The sequence below is a fragment of the Patella vulgata genome, chromosome 2, assembly GCF_932274485.2.
Source record: "Patella vulgata chromosome 2, xgPatVulg1.2, whole genome shotgun sequence".
In the NCBI taxonomy this organism is placed as follows: Eukaryota; Metazoa; Mollusca; class Gastropoda; family Patellidae; genus Patella; species Patella vulgata.
The window spans coordinates 41968904-41995346 of record NC_065880.2 but is presented as its reverse complement, the minus strand read 5'-3'; the positions used below and the strand labels follow the sequence as shown (position 1 = coordinate 41995346).

General features: G+C 36.2%; 2 protein-coding genes across 3 annotated transcripts; one reads left to right on the top strand and one right to left on the bottom strand.

Annotated features, from left to right (window-relative positions):
• Positions 1-4994: 4994 nt before the first annotated feature.
• Positions 4995-12027, top strand: LOC126810932 (uncharacterized). Its single transcript, XM_050536335.2, has 6 exons — positions 4995-5122; positions 5806-6072; positions 6902-7123; positions 7337-7555; positions 7753-7821; positions 10771-12027. Exons 1-6 carry the CDS (start codon positions 5053-5055, stop codon positions 10953-10955), a joined length of 1032 nt encoding a protein of 343 aa, XP_050392292.1. The 5' UTR covers positions 4995-5052; the 3' UTR covers positions 10956-12027.
• Positions 12028-12485: 458 nt separating this feature from the next.
• On the bottom strand, positions 12486-24306 carry LOC126810924 (tryptophan 5-hydroxylase 1). 2 transcript variants are annotated; one of them, XM_050536313.2, is made up of 13 exons: positions 23771-24306; positions 23372-23491; positions 22858-23056; positions 22399-22502; positions 21922-21989; positions 20316-20366; positions 19832-19930; positions 19613-19659; positions 18464-18599; positions 18077-18203; positions 16944-17039; positions 16445-16578; positions 12486-14349 (listed from the first exon to the last, which is right to left on the bottom strand). In XM_050536313.2, exons 1-13 carry the CDS (start codon positions 23900-23902, stop codon positions 14055-14057), a joined length of 1608 nt encoding a protein of 535 aa, XP_050392270.2. In that variant the 5' UTR covers positions 23903-24306; the 3' UTR covers positions 12486-14054. The 2 variants fall into 2 exon arrangements, with proteins under 2 accessions (XP_050392270.2, XP_050392271.1); XM_050536314.2 differs by lacking the exons at positions 12486-14349; positions 16445-16578; positions 16944-17039; positions 18077-18203 and having other exon boundaries at positions 18460-18599.
• Between the last annotated feature and the right edge of the window lie 2137 nt (positions 24307-26443).

The following is a 26443-nucleotide window of genomic DNA, read 5'->3' as shown; positions in this document are numbered from 1 at the left end:
ACAGTTTGCATCTTATTTTCAAAACTGTTCAAATATACCAGCGTTACACCATAATTAGAGTACAATTTTATCCGATTTAGATGAAACTTAAAACGAGTATCACTAGGTCTTGGGCGAGTTCAATTTTCTTACGCATCTGCCCCTGCCTTTACACAAAATGTGAAATATGAATAAAGTTTGTGGATCTTTCATGATGAAACTTAAACTGTGTGTTAAGGATCAAAAGTTCTTGAATGAGTTCGATTTTGGTAGCATCAGATCTTACAGATTAGACTATAGCCCCTGCTTTTCACGCAAAATTTGAAATATGTATGGATTTTGAAAAGGATCAAAAGATCTTGAATGAGAGGATAAGCCCTATTGATTTTACCACTTCCCCATCCATTTCTCGCAAAATGTGGGCATATCTTGCATGGCAACCACTTGTTTTAACTGATCATAACTGATAGCAATGAATTACTTGATGGATAAAGGACACAAGGAAAGATTATAAATGGACGTTAGATGGACTTGGATTAAAGATCGAAAGTTCTGTTATCTAATCGCGACCCTCGCAACCGTGCGTCTCTTAACCCAGGGATCAGTATAAATCAAAACAGGTTTTTCTTCTTCTGAAAGTCTACTGTCTAGAAGTCTCACTTCTAATCACTTCTTTAGAATCCCCGGTTGTACATGACAAGGAGTAGGGTCGCCTGTCCAACCTCGTGCGTTTTCTCCGGATCCTCCGGTTTCCACCCAATGCTAAAAACCCCCACGCGCAAGCGAATTATGTAAATAAAATTAAACCATATGTTAGTCCCGAAATGACCTAGTTTGTGTCGAGTGGACCTTAAACCCCATCTCTCTCTCTCTCTCTCTCTCTCTCTCTATCTCTCTCTCTACTCACTTCTATGTTAAAATCTAGCCTCTTTGTTTTTAATAGAATAGTTACTTAAATTGCTTTGACAGTCGTTCAAATGTACGTAAAATACCCCTTGCAAGTTGGAATTGAAAATAAGAGTGGGCCGTAGTGCTGCTATCTGGGTAAAGTTTTCCTCATAGTACACTGTATAGGGTATGTCCGTCTTCATTAGCCCAGTCGGCGCAGAACGAAATGAAATGAAATGGAGTTAACGTCCTACTGTACTGCTCCGACTGGGCTGATGGAGACGGGCGTACTTCATTCATTGTGTTATGAGGGACATTTTACCCGGACAGTGGTGCTACGGCCTACTCTTATATCGAATTCCAATTACCAAGGGATCTTTTACGTGCACGCCAATGAATACACGGGACCTCGGTTTTTCGTCCTATACGAACGACTAGACAGATGTCCTTGTCAGGCCCTCCTTCCAGCACCCCTGACAAGGGGAAACCACGCCGGAAAATATTGATGAACTTTCTCGGCCAACACCGGGGGCGAACCCGCGACGTCCAGACTAGCGAGCCAGCGTCGTACTCACTTAGCCACTGTGGCCCCCGAAGCAGACTAGCGAGCCAGCGTCGTACTCACTTAGCCACTGTGGCGCCCGAAGCAGACTAGCGAGCCAGCGTCGTACTCACTTAGCCACTCGGGCCCCCGAAGCAGAACAGTTGGACGTTAACCCCATTTCATTTCATTTCATTTTCCAACTTTTCCGAACCAATCGGACTATTCAAGATAGGCATACGCTATGCAGAGTGATGTGACGGAAATTTCCAATGGGCCGTGGTATTTAATTTATTTTATTTGTCCTATCTACAATACTAAACACTGTTCTTTGCCAGGCCCTTTGTCCTGCACTACCGACGGGGAGAAACCGCGCTGCAAAATCTCGGGGAACATAATCCATAATCATAATATATGAGCGGAATATGGCCGATAACCCGACACCACGACAACCCTACATCATGACACCACGACAACCCAACATTTTAACCCGACAATACGACATTTTACACAACATTACGACATTGGCGACACCACGACATCACGACATGATACCAATCAGCCACCATAGTAGTAAGTTAATTGCATAATGTATGTGTCGAACAGCAAGCAAAGGTATTGTATAAAAAGACAGTGTATGTTTAAATAAATGTATACGAAACAATTTTCTTAATACAGTAGTTAAAATTTAATTTTCCAAATGATTGGTCCATATCTTATGTTTTATTCTAGTGAATGTCTACTTTAAACAATTGCCAATAAAAAATGGAGGCGGTTGGGGTGCCCACACTCATTCTCTCTCTCCTAACCCCCGCCCGCCACAACCCTACCCGATGGTCCATGGGAAATAATTCTAGTTTTCATTCACCGTGGTGAAAAGGCTTCCGGAAATGTGAAACGCCGTGCGAAACGAATTTATGTGTTGTTCAATCAAGTACACCACAGTGAGTTTGGTTTTGCATGTGCTTGTTTAGGTTATCGAAATTTGGAGAATTTCTAAATAGTGTAAGTGTGTGGAAATTTTCTACATATTGAAATGGCAGAAGGACTCCAAAAAAGACTTGAATCGGAAATAGAAAAATTTCAAGGTGTCCAGAAAGATTTGCAGAAATACATTTCAAGCCGTCAGAAATTAGAAGCCCAGCTCAGTGAAAATACCCTGGTGAAGGCAGAATTAGATCTTATTAAAGATGACGGAACAGTTTTCAAAATGATTGGCCCGGTTTTAGTGAAACAAGAATTAGACGAGGCTAAACAAAATGTCCAAAAGAGAATTGATTATATAAATGGAGAAATTAAGAGACATGAAAGTCTGATCAAAGATTTGGAGAAAAAACAAGAGGCCCATAAAGAGGTTTTGTCCAAATTACAGCACCAGTTTCAGCAAGCACAAGTGAAAGCAGCAACTAAAGCTTGATAAAATCTAATGACAATTTTTCGAATGATATAATCGTTAACATTGAATTATAAATAAGTTTTGTTATTTATCAAATGAGCACCCACACAACTGAACATTAAAATATCTGTTGAATGCTTGGAATTTCTAATGCAGAAACTGTGTTGAATCTGGCACATAATTAGACCTATATCTTTCTACCTTATCACTTCATACTGAATTAAATATGGAAAGTTTTGTAAATTGGATTATTTTAATATAAAAATATGTCTGATTTTGAATGTTAGTACTACATGTGTATGTTTTCATATTGTTTATTTAATGAATATTATGTAATAACATGCATTCAATATAAAGTTTTGTTTCGATTCTTTTGTGTTCCAGTTTCTCCACAAACCAGATCACCTCAACACTCATTTACTCAATTGATGTAATAATCCCCCCCCCAAACACACCCCCCCAAACACCATCCCACATTGCCCTTCTCATGTAGTTGGGCTGTGTGCATTGTTAAATCCATGACAACCTGGACCAAAGACTACACGAATCAATACTAATTGATAAACCAGTCGGACCAATTAATAGACTAAAAGAGTACTTTGACCATTATGTTTTTGAAATAATAAATTAAAGATACATTATGGGAGATTCGATAGCGAGTTGGCAGTTCTCACTATAATAGATAAAAACTAGATAATGTAAAGGCAATTTGCTGAAAATTTCATTCAAATTGATCCACTATGAACCGAGAACTAAGCGGTTGAAATTTCTGCCGAGCCTCAATCATCATAACTAAAGTCATTATGATAAACAGCATAGTCATGATTATCCATTTAAATTTTAATCGTTAAATCGTGAAGGAAAGTTATGCAGTAAATCAGCTCATAATCCACTAAAGATCGCAGGCTTGCATAACCATCTAGAGTTGATTATGGTCTGGATAGGTTAATTAATGTCTAATTAATAATTTAGATAACATTTCAGGCCTAAAGAAATACCTGTAATAGACAGATTTAGCTCTTGCATAATGTATGTTTAATAATTGTGTTTGTTTTTATAATAAAGGTTACGTACAATACCCGTGTTATTATCTCATCATTGAGCATATAAAAAATCAATGAACAAAAGATAGACAGCTGAGTATTGTGCTTATTTCTTCTGTACTTGGGTTATAAGCTAATCAAATCAACAGACAAAATATGCACCAAATGAATTCAGAAATGAATTCAGAAATGAAATGAAATGGGGTTTAACGTCCTACTGTTCTGCTCCTAACCTGGGCTAATGAAGATGGGCATATGAGGGAAATTTTGCCCGGGCAGCGGCACTACGGCCTACTCTTATATCGAATTCCAACTGCCAAGGGATCTTTTACGTGCACGCCAATGTGTACACAGGACCTCGGTTTTCCGTACCATCCGAACGACTAGACAGCTGTCCTGGTAAGGCCCTCCATCCTGGGTCACTGACAAGGGAAGACCACGCAGGAAAATCTGAATGGACTTTCTCGGACAATGCAGGGATCGAACACCCGACCTCAAGGCTAGCTTGCCAGCGTCTTACCCACTTAGCCACGTGATCCCCTATGAATTCAGTATACGAATAATATAATACATGTAACTGTTAAAATTAAACAAACTAATGACAAACCCAAAAAATCATTTAATAAGAAATAACAATATATTTATTATCAGTATTTTGATTATAAAACGAATTGGACTCTTGATCTGAGTAATCTTCTGTCTTGGTCTGACTGGTCTTTTTGTTTGTCCTAGTGGTCAATAAATTGGTCCGAGTTGGTTGGATACCCATTTTTTTTACCCCCTTTTGTATTCCACATTTATAATTTCTAATCACACTGTGAGAAAGCAAGTATGTACTAAAATCTGAATGCATTTATGGATTAAAAGAAAGTCAATAAGTCTATAGAGACCTCAGCCATATATAGACTTGAGCTCTGATATGCTACCCTTAAAATATTTATAATACAAAAATATATTATGCTTATAGTAATAATAAAAAAAAACTTATTTCATGATTAATCTGAATTTTTGTACTGTGGGGGAGGGAATGGGGTGCAGATGGATTTAAAATGTTTTTACTGAATTGTTAAGGGTTACCATAGCGTTTCGGGTGTACTTGATTTTTTTGTCACAAGTACCGGTATGATCCTCAGTTGATGGATTATCTCCCCTTACACAGGTAAATTGTTGACAATGATATGTGACGTCATTCAGGTAAATTCAAGATGGAGGGTCCAGTTAACATTGTAAACATGAAATTTGCTTTGATCTTCTGGTTTGTTGCTGGTATATCAGGTGAGATTACATTTACGGTAAACACAAAAAAAAAATAAGAACGGTGTTGTGATTAATGAATAAACGAACACCTAACTTCATTGTTTCGATAGTCTGAAATATCAGTCTCCGCCAGCCCTATGAATTACAAAACCCCGAGTTTGACGAATCTCTTAAAATCACCAGTATTTACCCCCCAAATTGTATGTAAATAAATTAACCTTTCGTCTAACACAAAAAAGTTCCATAACATCTTGTTCCCACAAAGTCTTAATTTCGGCTTGATTTGTCCTCTTTTTGTGCCCATTTTTCTGTAAAGAATTCCTTTGAGTGAGTGAGTGAGATATTTTACTGCTGTGTGATTACAATCAGAAGGTATATGATTGTCTACCCGGAGTTACATATAGGTACCGGGACTAGTGTATTTCAAAGAGCTAGAAACAAGTAAATTTGTAATTAAAGACACACAGTACTTTGAAAAGAAACCCTTTGGAAATAATGTAATTTTACTAAAGGATCTTTTTAAGTTTGAACCCTGCAAGTCTCTGTATGGAGGACAAATTGGGTAAAGAACAAAACAATCAAGTCCAACAAGAGCGCAAACCCATTTGCTTTCTTTGTCATGTCCACTAAGGGCTTAAGAATCCTAAAATGTTCATTTGTCAATATCTGTGTGACTGCATCATAATATTATACCTTTGTAGGGGACATTTTTCTACAAGATCGTTACGAAAACTGCGGCTCATATCGTGAACCTGTGGAAATAAGAATTACAGATCGAGATGAAGAGGATATACGGTCACATTCCAATCAATATTACAGTGCAGAGAGAAACTGTGTGGTTACCATCATTGGTAAAAAACAGCACCAGATTTCTTTAGAGTTGACTAACATTGACATAGATGGACATGCTTATCCCACTGATCATTGTGGAGGTCTTTGTTGTAAAGATTATCTCAAGATTTTTAATAGTAAGTATAATCTCCAAAGAGTCGAGTTGCCTATGAATGGATATTGGGCTATAAATTCTTATTACCAGCTAGTGGTATTTATGAATATTGTAATGTACATTATAATATTAAGGGATACGAGACCAAAGCATTTTGTCCAGTCCCACCCCGTGATCAAATACTATTAATTTGTGGAAATCGGCGAAGTTTAAATTCATTAGTTCTCGAGGTATCGCCATCTGAAGTGGTATTTGTTGGAAACAGGGCTACTTGCCTTCAGAATGTCGTGAAATGAAATGGGGTTTAACGTACTACAAGACCTCTGAAGACAGGCATACACCATACCTTTAGGGGTTATTTTACGAACACGTCAACGCCCCACTCGAACGAATAGACGATGTTACTTGTCCGTTTTGTGTAATCTATCTAGTCGTTCGGATGGGAGGGAAAACCGATGTGCCGTATACACGTTGACACGTACGTAAAAGAACCATTGACAGTTGGAATTCAAAATAAGAGTAGGCTGTAGCGCGCGGTCCGGGCAAATTTTACCCCATATCACACTGTGTAGGGTATGCACGTCGCCATTAGCCCAGTCGGTGCAGAAAAGTAGGACGTTAAACCTCATTTCGTGAGGGATGTAGCTTTTCAATATTTAACGAAATGATAGCAAAAATAGCCTTTATTCTTTTTATGTGTAATAAAAAGGGTTTGGGATAAGGCGTCACCGCCACCCCACCCCACCCCAACCTTCGTAGTAATTAGACCAACAGTGTTACATTTTGTGTACATTCATCATTTAAAATATTGAACATCATGATTGAAGAGTGGCCATTTTATATCTGTACAGGTTATAGGATAGATAATGCCCGTCTGTTACCAGGAATAAACCAAGTTGGACTGTGTGGAACTGAATTACCGAGAAAAACAACATTTCAGACGACCAACAACTTTGTAACAATTCAGTTCCGTACTGATGATGTATCTGAATATAAAACTGGTTTTATTCTGAAATTTAGACAATATCCATGGAGGAATCCTGGAATATATCCGGATGGAGGTTTCTATGGAGGTATGTTTTTCTTTTTTTTTTATTGTTTGGTTCTCTTGGTCGAATATAAATTGCGATGTTTCTTTCATGTAATGAGATAATAGTGTAAATTTAAAATCTTAAAATGTCAGGTGCGCATTTCGTCATGTCACATAGTTAGTGAAATAAAGATGTTTTGGAGAAGCAAGGAATGAATTTCTTTTACTCCATTAAAGTAAGACTTTGGTTTTATAGGTTGGAATGACGGTTCAAGAAATGAGCTACAAGTTGATTGGAATGAACAGAGTCAAATACCGGGTGATTATACACCGGATAAAAACCCAGATTATGAAAGTACTGGAGGGAAGTCATGTTATGAGTGTGTTGGTTGTGCTATAGACTATTTTGACGCCAGCAGAGAGGGCGCCACGACTAGAGCTGGCTGTTATGTTTGCTCTAAATCATGGAGTGATGGTGAGAAATTATTGCTTAAATTATAGTTTTGATCAAATTCTAATATCGAATGGCAAATGAATATAAGCTACATTTTCATTGTACATGAATAGTACAAGATTATACTGTAACATTATTGTAATCGACATGACATGTATATACTTAAGAAGTTTTACTTTCCGTTATTAAATAAGGATATTATGATTTTTTACCTTTAGAATTTGCATCAGCTCAACGTCTTTGTTATACAGAAACACAGTATTTTAATCTTCTATTAACGTTGACAGGTAAGGGGATTATATTTTACAAACTATACGTTATATTAAATATACCACCACTTGACAAACAAAGTTTTCGAAGACGGCTATTTTCAGCCAACTTTCACATTAATTGATACAGACTGATAATTTCGGAGATTGGTACTGTTTAGCATGTGGCAATCGAATTAAAAACAGACGTTTTTTTACATTCGATTTACGTTTTCTGTTTTACCCGTGACAAGTTTCATACAGTCAAAAGCCAAAGAAATCGTAACTGTTCCAATCACACCAAGACATTGTCCACTATAAATCACGAAGACGGGTAAACGCCATGCAGTGTGCTATGATTTAAATTTGGTCCGGAAAGCTGCGCTACCTTCTACTCTTATTGGAATGGCAACTATCAAGGTCTTTATTTACCTGAACGCCGATGTATATACGGGATCTCGGTTTTTCGTCCCACCCGAACGAATAGGCACTGTTTTTTTTACTAGCCCCCCCCCCCCCCTTCTGCACGCCCTGCACCACTGATTGACCATGTGGAGAATTTATAAGAACAGGACACTGTTTATGGCACAGGATCATAGAGTAGTAAAGACTGTAGTAAAAATCGTAAGCCAAGAATAGAACCTTTTGCATCGGTACGAATACGAACAAATGTTCGTTTACGTTTACGTAGCTTATAACATAGTGCAGCCTTTTCATTATATGAACCAATTGTATTTGAATCACCCGAAATTCTATTAATCAGACTTTAAATCAATAGGGAAAAGAATTATCATGATAGGCCTACCCCCCCCCCCCCATTTTTATACGCCCACATTTTCACGTGGACGTATATTGTCGTCGCCCTTGTCCGCCCGTCCGTCCACTATTGTCTGTGAACTCTCTATTTTTATCCGAATTCAATGAAACTTGAAATATAGGTTTATCACCCAAGATTTCGGTTCCTTTCGATACTGGCATGTATGGGACTGTGACTTCGTGGATTATGGCCCTTGATTGTACGAAAAATCATGTTTATAGCCTGTGAACATTGTAGAGCTCACAATTTTTATCCGATTTGGTTTAAACTTGAAATGTATGTTTATAACCCACAGATCTCGGTTCCTTTCGATATTCTAGCATATCGGACCATAACTTCCTGAATTATGGCCTATGATTGTACGAAAAATTGCATTTTTAGCTTGTGGACTCCATAGAGGTCACAATTTTTATCCGATTTAAAAAAAACGTTTGAACTTGAAATGTATGTTTATAACCCACAGATCTTGGTTCCTTTCGATATTCTAGCATATCGGACCATAACTTCCTGAATTATGGCCCCTGATTGTACGAAAAATCGCGTTTTTAGCTTGTGAACCCCATAGAGGTCACAATTGTTATCCGATTTAAAAAAAACGTTACAATATATCACCGTTACAGCCTAGGGATGGTTGAGTTCGAATTTCGTAAAATTCTGACCGAAACTGACGGACAAAATGCATGTTTATAACCCAAATATCTGGGTTCCTTTCTATTTTCGTACATATCAAATCATAACTTCCTGAGTTATGGTCCCTGATTGTACGAAAAATGGCGTTTTTAGCTTGTGGTCCCTCTAGAGGTCACATTTATTATCCGATTTAAAGAAACGTTCGAATATATCACCGTTACATCCTAAGGGTGGTTGAGTTCGAATTTCATGAAAATCATACCAAAACTGTCGGACAAAATGGCCGCCCTCGTACGCAAATAGTGTAAATATCTTGTATATCAAAGTTGTGGACCCTCTACTAGAGGCTACAATTTTGATTCGATTTTGATGAAACTTGAAATGCAAGTTTATCACCCAAAGATCTCGGTTCCTTTCAATAGTCGCGCATATCGGATCGTGACTTCCCGAATTATGGCCTCTGATTGTACGCAAAATTGCGTTTTTTAGCTTGTGGTCCCTCTAGAGGTCACAATAAAATTATTATTCGATTTAAAAAAAAAAAAACCGTTCGAATATATCACCGTTACACCGTAATGTTTGTTGAGTTCGAATTTCGTGAAAATCGGGCCAAAACTGCCGGACAAAATTGCCGCTCCTCGTACGCAAATAGTGTAAACATCTGGTAAATCGAGGTTGTGGACCCTCTACTGGCTCTAGAGGTCACAATTGTGATCCCATTTCGATGAAACTTGAAATACATGTTTATAACCCAGAGATATTGGTTCCTTTCGATATTCGCGCATATCGGATCGTATCTTGCTGAATTATGGCCCTTGATTGTACGAAAAATCACGTTTTTAGCTTATGTTCCGTTATCAGGTCGCAATTTTTATCCGATTTAAAGAAAAAAGTGTGAATATATCACCATTACTTACTAAGATCTTGGTTCCTTTTGATAATTGCGGATACCCGAACCTAACATCCTGGATTATGGCCCCGGATTGTTCGAAAAATCGCATTTTTAGCTTGCGGATTCTCTAAAGGTCACAATTCTTTTCCGATTTTAAAAAGTTTAAATACATCACCATTCCACCATAATGAAGGTTGAATTCGTATTTCGGGAAAATCGAAATGGAACTGCCCGACAAAATGGCCGCTCTTTGTACGCAAATTGTGTAGAAATGTGTAATACGAAGTTGTGGTCCGTGGACCCTCTAGAGGTCACAATTTTTATCCGATTTTGATGAAACTTAAAACATATCTTTATATCCCGAATATCTCTGTCCCTTTTGATATTTGTACAAGAACAAGAACAAAGGAATAGATGACGTTTTCGTTTCCGTATTCGTTTCCGTACCGATGCGAAAAGTCCCTACTAGTGGACCTTTTGGAGTTTTATAGCTTAACTTAAACCGTTGATTAAACAGGACAAGGTAATAAGATACAGAAAATCGGCATTTAATTACAGGGATCGCTAGGTAATGGGATTGCCACCGGCAAATGATCTTACATGTATGTTAAGAGCTATATTACACTATCATTAATACTTTCGTTTTCAGATTCCTCAGTTGGTGACGGTAAAGTATCAGAATATAGAGGCTGTAAGAAATTTATGGATAATTTTGGTAGATTTTTAAATTATTGTTTCTGCGATTCTCACAATGAATGCAACAGTGGACAGAACCTTAAGATAAACACATTCCTGTCTCTAGCTAGTATATTTATAATGATGTTACTAAAGTGAAATATATTTATCTTCACAGTAGGCCTATAACTTCAATGTTTTCCATACAGGTACCATTTTAATTTACCACCACATATTAATATTATAAATATTAATGTTAACATCTTAGATGAGATATCAAAATTGGCAAATTGATTTTTAAAATTTTATTAAAGATGCATTATGTAAGAGCTAAATATGCCTAATGTAGACTTTTCGTTTGGACTCAAATTTTTATATAAATCATTAATTAGACATGTATTCACATGCCAAGCCCATTATCAACGTTCTAGGCCATCGGATGCTTTTGATTTTCAACGGATTTAAAAAACCGATGGCTATTTAACAATTTAATTTAAAAAATGAATAATGGAGGCGTTGTTTATTATCGTAACAACGATAGCAATGACAATCGAGACTACATTGTTCTTCAACGGCAATAATCCCGCTCATAATAAAGCGATTTGCTTGAAATTTTCAACATATTACCTTTTCATTGTCTATTTTTAACGATCACAGCGGGGACAGCCTTTATAATATTTTACAAATCATTCACGTCGTTTATTCTATACATAACACTTTTATACTGTAAATTGTTATCATTCCTTTTTTATTTTGAAATGTGATATAATTCCGTCACCCCCGTCCATTCGTCCATACGTCAGTCAACGCGTGGTTCGCAATTGCCTGTGGACAACGTAAAGTGTTTATGTTCTTGAACAAAAAAGCCTCTTTCAGCGATATCCGACTACTTGAACCGTTATATTATATTATAGTTATCATCTGATACAAGTTAATGTTTTGTTGTATACTAAATGTTAGCACTAGGAAGAACTAGACGCCAATCAAATTTTAGTTATTTCTGATAATTACTTCATGGGTTGTTACCCATGATCAGTTTTTGGTGTCTTTTAAATGCCCCAATTACCCACAAAAAATATGCTACTTAGTAGTTGTTGGTGTATGTTTCCCTTCCTCACAACATGTCTTTTTTAATATCATCTATGAACAGATTCATTTTATTATCATCCCAATTATTATAATTATCATCTCGTTTGTACAAATATTTTTCTTATTAAACTGAAAACTAATCTCCAATGCATTTAAGTTTTGATATGATAACCATAAACAAATTCACCCCATACGTTTTTCAAGACATTGTGAAGATATTTTTCCCTCAGATGAATCCACCCTATCCCACACTTTTAACAGTTGCAGAATTTGATTTATTATTAAATACCCAGTGAAATATCAGGAAACTTCGAAATTATTTGAGTATTTAATTAAAATCATACTGTATCGTATTTCCGTGTTCATTAGTCCAGTTGGTGTTGAGTAAGACGTGCAACCCCATATATGTTTGAGTAGTGCTCTCTTTTATTTCCTAAAGGTATAAAAAACGCAAAGAAGAGTAAAAATTGCAATTTGACTGTTATGGAATGGACGTGAACCCCTATAGTAGTAGTAGTAGTAGTGGCGACCATTTACCATGAAACGAATGACTTACTGGCATTAGTGATTTCAACAGAATAGTAAACAACCAACTTTGATACTTAGATTTGGTTTATTTCATAAATTAAACAGAAAAAAATGGGGTATTATCACCAATACAATTGGTTTAAACCTGAACAAACCAGTCGGTCTATCCATAAAAATGTACTATACATTGCAGTTATTTATCATTTCTGCACATATTTACAACAAACTTAATCTTTCAAACTCTTAGATTTACAACGCATACAACTGCTCTTCCGTTCAAGAAATATTAACTCATTATTATTTGGGCCATCAACAACAATAATGGCAGCAACGTCAACCAATTTCTGTAAACAGAGACAATTCCACCAAGGAAAGTATAAAATAAGTAAATAAATAAATAAATACAGTGTTAATTTCAGTGGTTATTTAACACAGTTATTATGATAAGATGGGTCCAAGAAAAGTATTTGTCGGGTGGTTATTTCCAATAAAAATATGGCAATTTTGGTATATATGGAAAGTAGAGATATTCAATCTTACTAGAAAAATACTGGATTCCCCGAAAAACACTCATGGAGCGTATACAGGATAAAAATGTTAGGGTTCCCCTAATCGACAGCCCGACGATTAGAAATTTCTGCACGCGTGATGTCAAAGGTCACACGCGAACATTGAGCGCTTGATGTACAAGTTGATAAACTTTATGAAGAGTTAGACGTACAACACTTTCTGAGATAAAAATGACGGAAAAAAACGCGGGTAGTTGATAATCCGAGAATTTAATTAGGATTCGATATCTGTAATAAATAGTAAGCGATTAAAGACAACATCGTCTTATGTATGCAATGAATTCTCCTCTGACTTCCAAGAGAGGTAAGTCACGTGACGTAAACATGACCTGGTTTGATCTAATTTTTATAGCAGAGCATTCCTTCGCAATTACAATGTTTGAGGAGGATTTGAAGCAAAATTATGACAAATTAATTAGTTTGAATATGTTTTTAGTCCATATATACCATTAAATCGCCCAGTTTGTACGCGGGAATGTATCTTTAATAACAAAATATAATATAAATTAACCCGGAAACGTACACAAATTTGGTTTATCTTAAAATTTGAAAGTGGTACACAGGACACAGACCACCATTAATCCCCCCCTCCACACACACACACTTCGTTCCCTCTGCGCATTAGTATACCTCTCTCTCTATACACCTTGCCATTTTCAATGACAATTTGTGTTTTAGAATGGATGAAAGGGGTTTGAATTTATGATTTCTGCCATGGTTTGTTCAATATTTATGATTTTGAGAGGGAAATATAAGTGATTTTAAAGTGGTTGGTTAGTTGAAATGCACAACGGACTATTACGTGTTTACTAGTATACTAGTTTCATGGGTTTTTTTACACAAGATTTCTATGGGGAACCTCACGGATTCTTTAAAGCAAGAAGTTGCCACAGTTTGTTCCAAGGGGAAATCTTTGGTGATCTGTGGCCATTTACCAGGTGCTTCTTATTACTCTTTTTTTTTTTTTTTTAACAAATTGTTGTTTTTAAATTAGATTGAATAAAACTGTTCAAAATGTTTTCAAAAAGTTTATGGTTTTAGATGTGAGAGCTCTATACAAACAGTCGGCTAGTTATAACGACAAATCAATACTCTCTCGTTGACCAATCATTTGTAGCTTTTCAGTCACATGTCGAGAAGGTCTGTCAAGAGGTGACCCCAGGGAATGGTTGGGTTTGTTTTCGTATTCATTTAATTTCTTCTCCAGCATCTGTAATCGCCTTAAAGCATCGCTGACAATACAAAGATCCCCCTTTAGTTCGCTCACAACCGTAGCAATGCATCTCGTGTTGTCTAAAACATCCACACTGTTGGTGTAAGGATTGTAGCGCACAGCAAATGGTCGTTTTATTGTACTGGCAAATTGCCTGAAAAATATGATACAAAACCAGGTGATATAGTGTTAGTAAGCAAACCTTGTCTGGCTGGAAAAAATTACATGAGCCTGGACTTCATAAACCGATAGACCGGGAGCCCAGGGGGTCAACCTAGCTGAAAAGTGTACCAATTTTCTCCTATATGGTATCAATGTATGTATACATGTATCTGGTATCATCAGAATGTAAGTCTGCCGGGTTTCTGGTGGTGGGTGTGGTATTCCACGCCCTAAATGCCATGATCCCCAACTAGGCTAGATTAGCTCAAAAGTGTACCACACGAAAATCTTACTGCATTGTACCGTACATCTTCAGGTATTACAAAAACACTCTGACAGACACTTCTAGTGGTGGGGTACCCCTGACAGAGCTATTTAATTGCCAGACATTTGTAGTAGTGGAGTATCCCTGACAAGAGTTATCTAATTTCCAGACCAAAGCTAAGCTAGATTAGCTGAAATCTGTACCACCTAAAACAGCTTTGGAGTTGTTCAGTACCACCACAGGAGTCATGAATGACAACTGCCAGACAGTTTGTGCGGTGGGTTACCCCTAACAGACACGCCCCAAAATGCCACGCCCCAAAATGCCACGCCCCCAACTAGGCTAGCTTCGCAGGCACTGTTCCCGTGTTCTAAAAAAATAGATTTTTAGCCAGGATGCGTAGGATACTAATACCTAGCAAGTATGGAAGAGGCGATAAACTGCGATTGCAAGAAATTGATTTTTGGCCAAAAAACATTTTATGGGGCTAAAAATGCGTTTTTGAAAAATAAAATTGTTCCTACAACCGCAGTTTATCGCACCTTCCATATGTGCTAGGTATTAGTATTCTACGCATCCTGGCACAATTTTTAATTTTTTGGACCACAGGAACCGTGCCGACTAATCTATCCTAGTTGGGGGGGGGGGGGCGTGTCTGTTAGGGGCAACCCACCGCACAAACTGTCTGCTAGTGGTCATTCATAATTTCTGTGGTGGTACTGAACAACTCCAAAGCTGTTTTAGGTGGTACAGATTTGAGCTAATCTAGCCTAGCTTTGGTCTGGAAATTAGATAACACTTGTCAGAGATACTCCATCACTACAAATGTCTGGCAATTAAATAGCTCTGCCAGGGGTACCCCACCACTAGAAATGTCTGTCAGAGTGTTTTTGTAATACCCGAAGATGTACGGTACATTGCTGTGCGATTTTCATGTGGTACACTTTTGAGCTAATCTAGCCTAGTTGGGGATCATGGCATTTTGGGCGTGGAATACCACACCCACCACCAGAAACCCGGCAGACTTACATTCTGATGATACCAGATATACATACATTGATACCATATAGGAGAAAATTGGTACACTTTCAGCTAGGTTGCTCTACGATGCTATTGAGTTTAAACCCATCATTAGTCCGGTTGTTGCAGAAAGGTAGGACTTTAAGACCCATTCCATTTGTTATTGGGTAAAGGATAAAACCAACAGGGTAACCCAGACAGGTAATGCTTATAAAACTTTGCTTTCACATCTGGACATACCTGCATTACCAGCGCAGTGGTAATACTGTTATCTATAAAATACTCAGATTCGCCTCAGTTCGTAAACATCAAATGAACATAGTCTGGTTAATGAAAATTCTTATGTGGTCACTTTTACATATACTCGACACCGAGCATAGTGGGCAGCAATAGTCTGTGTGGTACGAGAATGCCGTCCCAGTGCATGGCTGCAAGGGTATTTAGCTACGAAGGTACAATACCTCGCTCGACACCACCTCAAAGTTTACTAAGAGAATGTTTTGTTGTAGCGAATCAGCATTACATTAAATTGGCTCTGTATGAATCGCTCCTACTTTTATCAAGGAATGTTTCGCGTCACCCAATAAACACTCAAAATACACGAGATCGAAGTTCCTACATTATATTTAGCTGAACTATGAGTATATTCTAGCAAATTTGCTATTGGATTGGATTAGGGGTAAGACAATATCCACTTAACTTAATGTATAGTTTTCATTTAATTCAATGACATATCCAGAAAAGTTTCGCGTTCTGGACAATGTCCGTTCCTAGACTTCCTGTACACAAAATAATTCTTTACCTCATTCTTTCCTTGGCGTCTTCAAAGCTATCAGTAAAGAAATAAACATCTTGAAATGTTGTGATCAGACATTCTTGCTGACTTGTTCTCATCGGTTCAAACCTAATCTTCTTTGCTTTATCTGTCAAAGCATGCTGTAATGCAAAATTCCCACTTTAAAATTGGCCTATCTAACATAATATGTAGGCCTAACCCAGTTTTCTCTAATCATTATCAGTGCATCGTCACCATGTAAAATTATTACTATATTCACCGTGAAGATGACTAGGATGCCCCTGATGATATGCAGTTATAAGCTTTGACGGTTTTATAATTCTCAATTGACATATACTATTTAAACCTAAAGACAAAAGGACAAAGAAATGTGTTAGTTGTGAGGAGTGGTGTCAGACGTTCTTAAAAGCGTAAGTATACCCCGCCTCGCTTATCATAACCTTTAGCTATAACTAAAGGGATGGTTTGATTTATGGAACTATATAACCGTGAAAATAAAACTTACTTTTAGTTCTCCAATAGAAGAGAGAAGTCCGGCACCATAAGCTCGTAAATCACCATCTTGTTTACACAAACCAAACTCCACAGTAAAAAAGTAGCACTGTAAGAAGATTATTAAAGTATGAAGATGACCGGAGGGTACAAAAAAAACCCAACGATGGTTGTTAAATAGTTCTACTCGTGGTGATGACCTATTGCAATGCCCGTCTTCATTAGCCCAGTATAGGATGTTATACAGCAATTCGTTTCCTTTATTGCAGTCCTGTTGCGGGGGGTCACGGTGGCTAATTGGGTAAGACCCTGGCTCGCTAGCGAGGAGGTCGGGTGTTCGATCCCTGCATTGGCCGAGACATTTTCCGGTGTAGTTTCCCCCTTGTCATTAATGCGGGACGGAGGGCCAGACAAGGACAGCTGTCTAGTCGTTCGGATGGGACGAAAAACCGAGGTTCTGTGTACGTAAAAGATCCCTTGACAGATGGAATTCGATATAAGAGTAGGCCGTAGTGCCACTGTCCGGGCAAAATTTCCCCTCATAGCAGACTGTATGGCGTATACCCGTCTTCATTAGCCCAGTTCGGAGCAAAACAGTAGGACGTTAAACCCCATTTCATTTTGCAGCACTGTTGCATAATCATGCACAACTGACGTTCGGTTGTTCTCGATGCATAACATAAATAAAGAGAAACTTTCTATGTTCGAATGTCGCCTGACTAATTACTAATTTCTTGCAGTTAATTGGATAAAGAAGTATTATAATATGGGGAAGTAGTACTATTGGTGCTGGTAATTACACCAGAAGTGTGTGCACAAAACACGACGAATGGATAGTTAGTATCTATCTTTTGGAAATAATGATGTTCCACTGAAGCAAGGATGTCCCGCTTTTATTAGAATCGTGTCCAGTCTGATTAAAATGCGAGGGCCATATTCATGGAGAATACTAATGGTCCTTCGTCTGAGCACTAAAATCAAAGCACAAATTTTAGCCCTTAGGCAATGAAAAGGCAGCATTCTTAAAATATTTTAGTCTAGTTTTCTGGAATAAGACCCCAGGTATTTTTTTATTATTTTAAAATTTCGAAATAAAGTAGTGTTTGCATTTTAATTATAATGCTAATTATAAGGTTGCATAATTACCGTTGAAAGTTTAGACACCTCTTCGTCTGATGCACCAAGAGAAGCCAAACCTATTTCCTGAGAAAATTGAGCAAAACTGGCATCCGCCAATAAAGGCATATGACCCATCAGCTCATGACAACAATCTCTGAGATAAAATAAAACACAACAACATTTATTAGACTTATTACTTTTTTCTTAAAAACAATGTTCGGTGAATGGATACTCCATTTTCTAGGGGGGGGGGGGTACGAATGGAAGATCATTAGATTATATAAACAAGGTAACCCCTCCCGCCCCCGGATGGAAGAACATCTGATATAACCCCATCCCGACCAGTTTAATTTTCTAATATGTCAGTACAAGTCAGCTCAATCTGCTCTGCATAGGAAAGTTTCTTATACTTACGGTTCTGGTGTGTAAAAAGGATCAGAACTGTGTCGGATATATTGTGTACAGTGGAATAATCGGAAGGCCAACCCTGCCAGAAAATCACGTGATGATAAATAGCCTGCAACTGGTCGAAGCTGAAATCCGGTTCGAGCTAAAATACAAATACATTAAGAAATAAAGTCAATTACCATGGATATGTACATAATATGCATTTTATCCTAGACATAACGTACGATGGGAAGCATGTTTGATACCGAAAGAAGAGAATGGTGTTTAATTTCTGGACATTGTTTTTATATATACTGAAGTCCAAAAGAAAGTATACACTGTTCATTTCGTCCTGTTTCAAACAAAGTCGTTTTTCCATTGTATGCGGTATTTGGGCACAATGTCCATTTGGTTTGCCTTTTATTTGCTTAGAAATATTGAGTTTGGACGCACGATACTAGTTCAGCGTAGTTTTATCACATGTTTTTGATTTAAACAAAACTTAGTCATATTTTTAGTGTGTATACTTTCTTTTGGACTTCGGTATAGTAACGTACAAACATAGCTGGTTGTATTGGGATTACATGTATATATTTAGCAATGGTCTTACTATTATTATCAAATATATAATTTGGTATAGTTTATTTTAGACGCCAGTAGAGATATATACAACGAGCCAAGATTGCTTTTGAATAGGGTACAAATTAATTTTAGCCTTTAGCCTTTAATAAAAAATGCCGAATAATTACCGATCTTTATAAGCTTAACCAACTAACATTGTTGATACATTAGCAAATATTTATTAAATAGATATTAATCTTTGATGCAAATCAACCGTAATCCACCAATTACTAAACGTCCGAGATTCAATCAGATGATGTTTGTACAATCGATTAAGATGTTACAGATCTAACCGTGATGCCACAAAGGTGTTTCTCAGACATGATTTCGCTTAATTCTTCTCCAAATGCACCCCACCCCACTGACCTTATAACCAATTTAAATATTATTCATTACAATGTGAAAATAGTAAAAGTAAACACATGTACTACCCCCTGTTTGTGTGGGTTGGGGTAAAGGGGTCATGTTTTGAATATAAAAAAGTTACATTCTCGAGATAGAGAGAGTAAAACAACTCTTCATTGAAATGCATTGAACTTTATTAGTTTGACCTACCTTTAAGGAAATTAGAAACATCTTCAAGTTGTGGTACATTGTCTTGTCTGTGTTAATAAACAAAAACAAAGTGATTAACATTAATTACAATACACTGATGCAATGTCACATATCATATTATTATATATTGAAAGGTTTCTCATTTAAACTATTTTGATCATTCAAGTATGTCATTATGAACTGGTACTCTTTTGAAATTGGTTTTATTAATGAACTTACCTGTAGCCACAGTGTTCAACTAATAGAGGTATATTAGTAAGATATTCCCTACAAGCATGAGTTGGATATAATGTTGTCAATTCTCTAAATACTGTTCCCCTACAAACATATACACAAATTGTAATATCAACATTCATACACTTATATCAGACGTTATATATACTAATGGGTAAAGCGGTGAGGTGTCCATCTGTCCCTACTGAAACCTCCATAAAAGCTGAACTTAATGACCAGACATCTATTGCCTATATATGGGAAAGACCTTTGATAATATGGACTCCATTCGATAAATTATGCTAATTATACTCTACCAATTAAGCAATTTTTTATCCTTTTCCCAATTTTCGTCTTGAGGTGAGTACTTAAAGCGAAACGAAGTATTGATAATGGAAGAAATACCGCAAGCCGTCTAGGCAAAGAGTTGGAGAATGGTGCATCATTATAATCCACTATTGTATAATTGTAACAATTACGTTCGACTTACCACGTCCATTTTTCTTCGTTTGAATATTCAACTCTAGGTATGGGTTCCCCACTAAAACACAAAATAGTTTTACCAATATATAGGACATACATTTTTGTTTAACTAACTAACAGTTCAATAGCTCAATTTAAAAGATAATTTATTTGGCTAGAAGCTTGTAAAATATCTACTAGCTTTCTACTCGAAAAAAAAACAACAAAAAACATACCCCCCCCCCCCCCAAAAAAAAAATATAAAAAATTCTTTACAGGATAAACATCTATTTTGGGACTTTAAAATCAATATAAACTAGCAGAAAATGTTCAGGAGCTAATGATTTACCATATTAGTTTGATAGGCAAACATTTAAACAAATGTTTTTGTATCACTAACATCCCTTGCTCCGTTTGACATTCTTGCCAATACGTCATCTTAAATTACATTCATACTTTCTAGTACTTAATTAAATCCTGGATTTGACCCAAAATATTTGAAGCCATATTCAAAGAGTAAACTTTATTTTTTGTGCTCTGAACAAGTACGGATCTGTGCATTGAATTACGAAATAGTAGAATGCAAACATCATTAGCGATGTTTTATAACCGATACTTTTCTCTGTTAAAAGCGGAATACTATGAATACGTAATTTGACGAACGTTTCAGAATGAGATGTTTATCTATACTATGTAAATACGAATGCCGCCTAATTTGATCAATCTATCAAATCAGATAAGTGACACGTACCAGTCACTGGAATAACACCTAATAAATATTCAAACCACCGGATCAAATCTGCCACCAAATCAATAGAAAGCAATAAAATAAGAATAATGGAAAGGGTATCGATCAAATGATAACAATTATTGTTACATGTAACTTTATAGATCCGACGGAGTTCGATTACAAGTTTGTAATACACTAGATTACATATTCTTGAAAGATCTAGTAAGGGAATGGGTTTTCACTCCTCTGGTTCGTTTTAAGTGAACTCATCATGTCTTTAATCAAATTTCGTAGAATTTGTTTTTTGTTATTTGCACAGATGATGTATATCTACAAAATCAATGAAAACTCAATTTTGGTGGGAGGCAAGTACTGACAATAACCAGGCACACCTACATGTATAACCTATATCATGTGTCTATTGTAGACCTTTATTTTGGCTTCAAATGTTACATGAATTATTATTTAGATATTTGTTCACATGACAAGCCTTTCTTTATTGAACTCTCTAGAACATCGGATGGCCGAGATTTAAATGGATTGAAACACCATCGCCCTTTAATAATTTAAGTTAAAAATGGATAATCGATTGTCATGTACCGTTGCTACGATAATAAACAATCTACGTTACATCTTCAAACATTGATACACTGTATCTTCACTCAGAATAAAGTAATTTGAATAATATTTTCATTATATTCATTTTTAGTTATCTTAATTCTAGAAGACAATTTTATTTGCCTTACACGTAAAGAACATGTTTCGAATATGCCATATACACTTATTTGAATTTCTTGATCTCATATCTCAGAATAGTCTGCATTCTGCACATGGGCTTAAAAAATCCAACATTTATATATACAAGTGAACCGTAAATGGACTGAAACACCTTAATACTACTCACTGTTTATATTGCATAGCAATCTTGGAGAAATAATTTCTTCTTTCACGATATACTTCATCTTTAAATCCCTGTAAATATACATATTATTATATTAAAACGCTACAAATATCATTTGGATCCATTGTTTCCACTCCCGATTGCGGCAGTCAGATCTATTAAGAATGGTGGCACCTTTATTCAGTTTCTTATATCTTGTTGCTAAATAGCTGACCTCTAAAACAAACTACACCAAGACAAATTAACTATTATTTAAATTCCTTTAGAAGTTTGACAATCTTGGAACTGAAGCTGTGGTTAAATATACGACACTTAAATATAACCAATACCAATGTATCCGATGGTTTAAAGCCTGTCCTTTCAACATATTATGTTTCTTTTATTGGATATTCACTCAAAGTCTTGGTATAGTTTATTTTAGGCTTCGTGGTTTTCTTTCAGTATTTACAATATTGCAGTGTATTTGAAAATTCGACTTACTGGATGGTCGGCATCTAATTCAGTTCCGTACATTAAAACCCGATGTGCACTGAAATCAAGATCTTGAATACTTCTGGGAAACCATGGTACATTTGACATATCACCTAAAATATAATAATATACCATAATAATATACCTTCATTGTAAATTCATCGTAGAAACGACATCAAAAAATGAGCGCATATTGAAATACGAAACGGCAAGAAGTTCTTTTTGTTATAGCAAAGTCGTTGTAGTATAACATCCACCTCAAGCTGCAATTTAAACGGAGTACCGTCTACAAATGGAGCATAGGTCATTAATACTCCTCACATAATATTTTTAATATTCAGCATGCGTACGTTTTTGGAAGACTATCTGTCTTTGGTAAGCATCACCGGAAAAATACTGCGTTAAAACATTAACCAACGCTACTAACTATAGTTGCTGGGCTTGAAAAAAATATATAAGAAAACTCACATGAATCTTGTACATTTGGTGGTGGAGACAATGGTACCGTTATATCATTAAATGTTATATTAGCTACTTCTTTCTTTAATCTGTTAACCAATTCTTCTAATCTTATATTGTCTGTTTCAACATCAACATATATATCATACTGAGCATCCTTCATCCGAGATTTTCTCGATTCGATATGAACAACATTGATATTATTTTCCTGCAATAATTTATAAAGCTTCATATTCTTAAAGAACATTATCAGACCTTCCACTGAAGTCGGAGACAGAAGGAGGACAAGGTATTTGACATAAAATAATTTCATATTCATTGAAAATATACAAATAATCAGTTTTGACGAAAAACAAAAACAATTTAATAAACTAAAAATTTCAACAACACAGAATATAACAATTTTAAATTAATTTTCTTACAAAAAAACAAAATCCATGTTGGTTGGATACACTCTTCTTTATAAATTACTTGCAATGCATGAGTTCCTATTTCTAAAATCAAAGATATGCTTTAAACTAACCTGGAATATTTGTAGGGCACTAGCCAAATGTCCAATTTGATTTCTTAATGAGAAAACGATGGAGGTAGTTTTACCGAAACCAGATGGGCTGCTGATTCCATCGATATTCCGCAAACTATCCTGTTAAATAAAATAATGAACAACGGATAACCTCATAATTGCAAACACGTCAGTCTGAAATTCATCACATTAGTTTGTTGTATTGATGTTTAACTAAATCTGTAAGTTTTTCTGTCTTTTTTTATTTTATGCAATTGTCGCATGGTATCTGACTTTTTGTTAATTAGCTAACTTTCGTTTGTTCAATAGAAGAACACTTTTACTTAGTAACGTTTCTTTAAAATGCCCTTTTTTACGCGTTATTTTCGTGGAAATAAGTTTTAAAATATTTTGTCTTACCTCCAAAGCTCTCATCTGACTTTCTGATGGTGGTATAATATTATTACATTTTCTTTTTCTTGCTACACTACTTTTACCCTGTGATTCATCTCTAATTGCTGCTACACGTCTGTCCAATGGAGGCGTGGTCATTCGTCTTTCTGGTGGCAAAGAACACCCCGGACCCACTCCAGGGGCATTTCTGATAGCCACTTTACAAATTTCTACGCAGTTCCCCAGTTTGGCGGGTTTTGTGAATCAACAGGAAGACTATGTACAAATCACAATTGCTTGGAGGTGATGCGACGATTTTTGGTATAATGAAACTACCAGAACTAATCAAAGAAAGTCACGGAGAATCAACAAATAAAAGTCAGCACTATGAAGCTAATTACCACAGTATATTTCTTAGCGAAAAACAAGATGTTACTTCAAAATACGGAAATAATAAAATATTTTTAAAAAATTGCAACCTTTTTCTATAAATAACCTATCTAAAAACTAAAGACGGATCGATGGAATACTCAATCCAAAATCAAGAAACAACATCCTCGAATGTCTTCTAATAATACAAAATAACAGGACGAACGATCTGGAAAAAGAGCAACTTTTATATGTCGAGGTCCGTGGCGTGGGCGGAGTTTATCCAACGACAGTTTGGCATCAGATAAAACAGTTATTAGAGCCGTTTTTAGAAACGCGGATAACCGTTTGTTCCCCTAATTATACGCTTGAATGAGATTCTCGTTATCTCAAGTGAATATAAATTAAAGCTGAACAGTTCCTATTGTAATATAGCATGTCATTTAGATTCATTTGTGAATGAGTTGTGACGCAGAGCATCACGTGCTTCTACCTGACCAATCATGACCATTATATTGACCAGATGGGGGAGAGTGTGCATTTGAAATATTGCCTACTAATCGGCAACAAATTATTGTTGTTAATCACCTCGCTAATAATAGTGTGTAATACGTTTTAATTTAGTAAAATGGAAATGCGTATTATTTGTAATGAGGGCACCAATTTATATACACTTTTATTGTCAACACTGGATGTCATTTTATAAGATGTTTACTTTAAAGTAGCTAAGTCTCACACGTTGAAAACACGAATTATTTGTCAATTCAAATCAACATTGATGTTGTGATCTTACCGAGAAAAGGTAGGCTTCTGATATCCAATATTTAAGACAAAATAAACACTTTACCATTGGTACACGAATCGTGTACCATAGTGCGTTTCAGTGTCATTTGTAACAAGGACCAGAAAGAACGTATTCCACAACTCCTGTCAAACGGTGACACCTCTTATCTAGAGAGCATGCGCAATAAACTGGAATAACCAGACGCTAGAAATTGCTATTCGGTTGAGACTCATGCCGTATTCGCTGGACATAACTGATTTGAAATTAGAGTCAAAACGGAAACAATTGAATGTAAATCAGTTTATATACAATCAGATTACATCATTATATGCGTTGCGACCCTTTAGGGCTAATTTCTAGGTCCAAAAATATTAGCGATTTAGCTCCTTTAAAGTTAATTAACGTCGTATTGGTCAGGGTCGTATATTTAGTGCAATTTATCATACGTTAAAAGTCGACGTTACAACAGGAATAATACTGACAGACTCGAACACACAGATTTTATTACTTCCCTTTAAGATTGGTTTTCAATCCTCATTACCACATAAGCGGAAATTAGGTTGTTATCATTAACCAAACAATTGTATTACATAACAGTGATATTAAACAGTTATAATGGAAAACAAATATCACATTATACAAAGATGGTGTGAAAATCAGTAGTATATTCATGTAGGTCTTTTTCTAAAAATAATAATACTATTGAGACGTAATGTGTTTAGCACCTATACATTTGGAATTGAGTTAGGACACTCTTGCTTCATTCCATAAACTTTGGCCAGCTTTAACTTCATAGTTACAAACTGTGAAGGATGTCAAGTAAGAGTAGGACACGCTTGTTATTTCCGGAATATCTGATACCAAATACGGATAGCTTCTAGTCGTTCGAATAGGACGAAACGCCGACGTCCCGTGTACGTAAAATAACCCTTGACAGTTAGAATGAAGAGTAAGCAGAAATACCGCTGTCCGGGCAAAATTTCCCTCAAAGTAAACTACATAGCGTATGGCCATCTTCATAAGCCCCGTCGTCACAGAAAAGTAGGTAAAACCCTATTTAATTTCAACACGAAATAGGACTCGAAATGTTATTTCATGGTGTTAGTAAAACAGCGTATAGTATGTGTCTAATATAAACATCCGAGCGATACTTAAAGTAGCTAAATTTCTAAGTCAGTGTTATCCAAAGTCTTCGACATCGAAAACACGAATTATTTGTCAATTTAAATCAACATTGGTGTTGTTATCGTATCTTGAAAAGCTGGGCTTCTGATATCCAATATTTAAGACAAAATAAACATTTTAACATTGGTACACATACCATAATGCGTTTCAGCATCATTTGTAATAAGGGACTCGAAGAACGAGGCTAGACATATTCCACACGTCATGTCAAACGGCGATGCCATATTCTTATCTGGAGAGCATGCGCAATAAATACTATCGTCGTAGAGTGGAATAACCAGACGCTAGTGATAGCCATTCGATTGACACTTCTGGCGTATTTCGCCGAACATATCTGATTTGAAATTAAAGTAAAAACGGAA

Excerpts from the sequence above, each read along its gene's own strand:
- LOC126810924 (XM_050536313.2), bottom strand. The coding sequence starts at position 23,902 with ATGACCACGCCTCCATTGGACAGACGTGTAGCAGCAATTAGAGATGAA. Across the intron at positions 23,492-23,770 it reads GTCAGATGAGAGCTTTGGAG|GATAGTTTGCGGAATATCGA; the intron begins GTAAGACAAAAT and ends TTTATTTAACAG. Across the intron at positions 16,579-16,943 it reads CTTCTATTGGAGAACTAAAA|CATGCTTTGACAGATAAAGC; the intron begins GTAAGTTTTATT and ends TTTGCATTACAG.
- LOC126810932 (XM_050536335.2), top strand. The coding sequence starts at position 5,053 with ATGGAGGGTCCAGTTAACATTGTAAACATGAAATTTGCTTTGATCTTC. Across the intron at positions 6,073-6,901 it reads TTATCTCAAGATTTTTAATA|GTTATAGGATAGATAATGCC; the intron begins GTAAGTATAATC and ends ATATCTGTACAG. Across the intron at positions 7,124-7,336 it reads GGATGGAGGTTTCTATGGAG|GTTGGAATGACGGTTCAAGA; the intron begins GTATGTTTTTCT and ends TTGGTTTTATAG.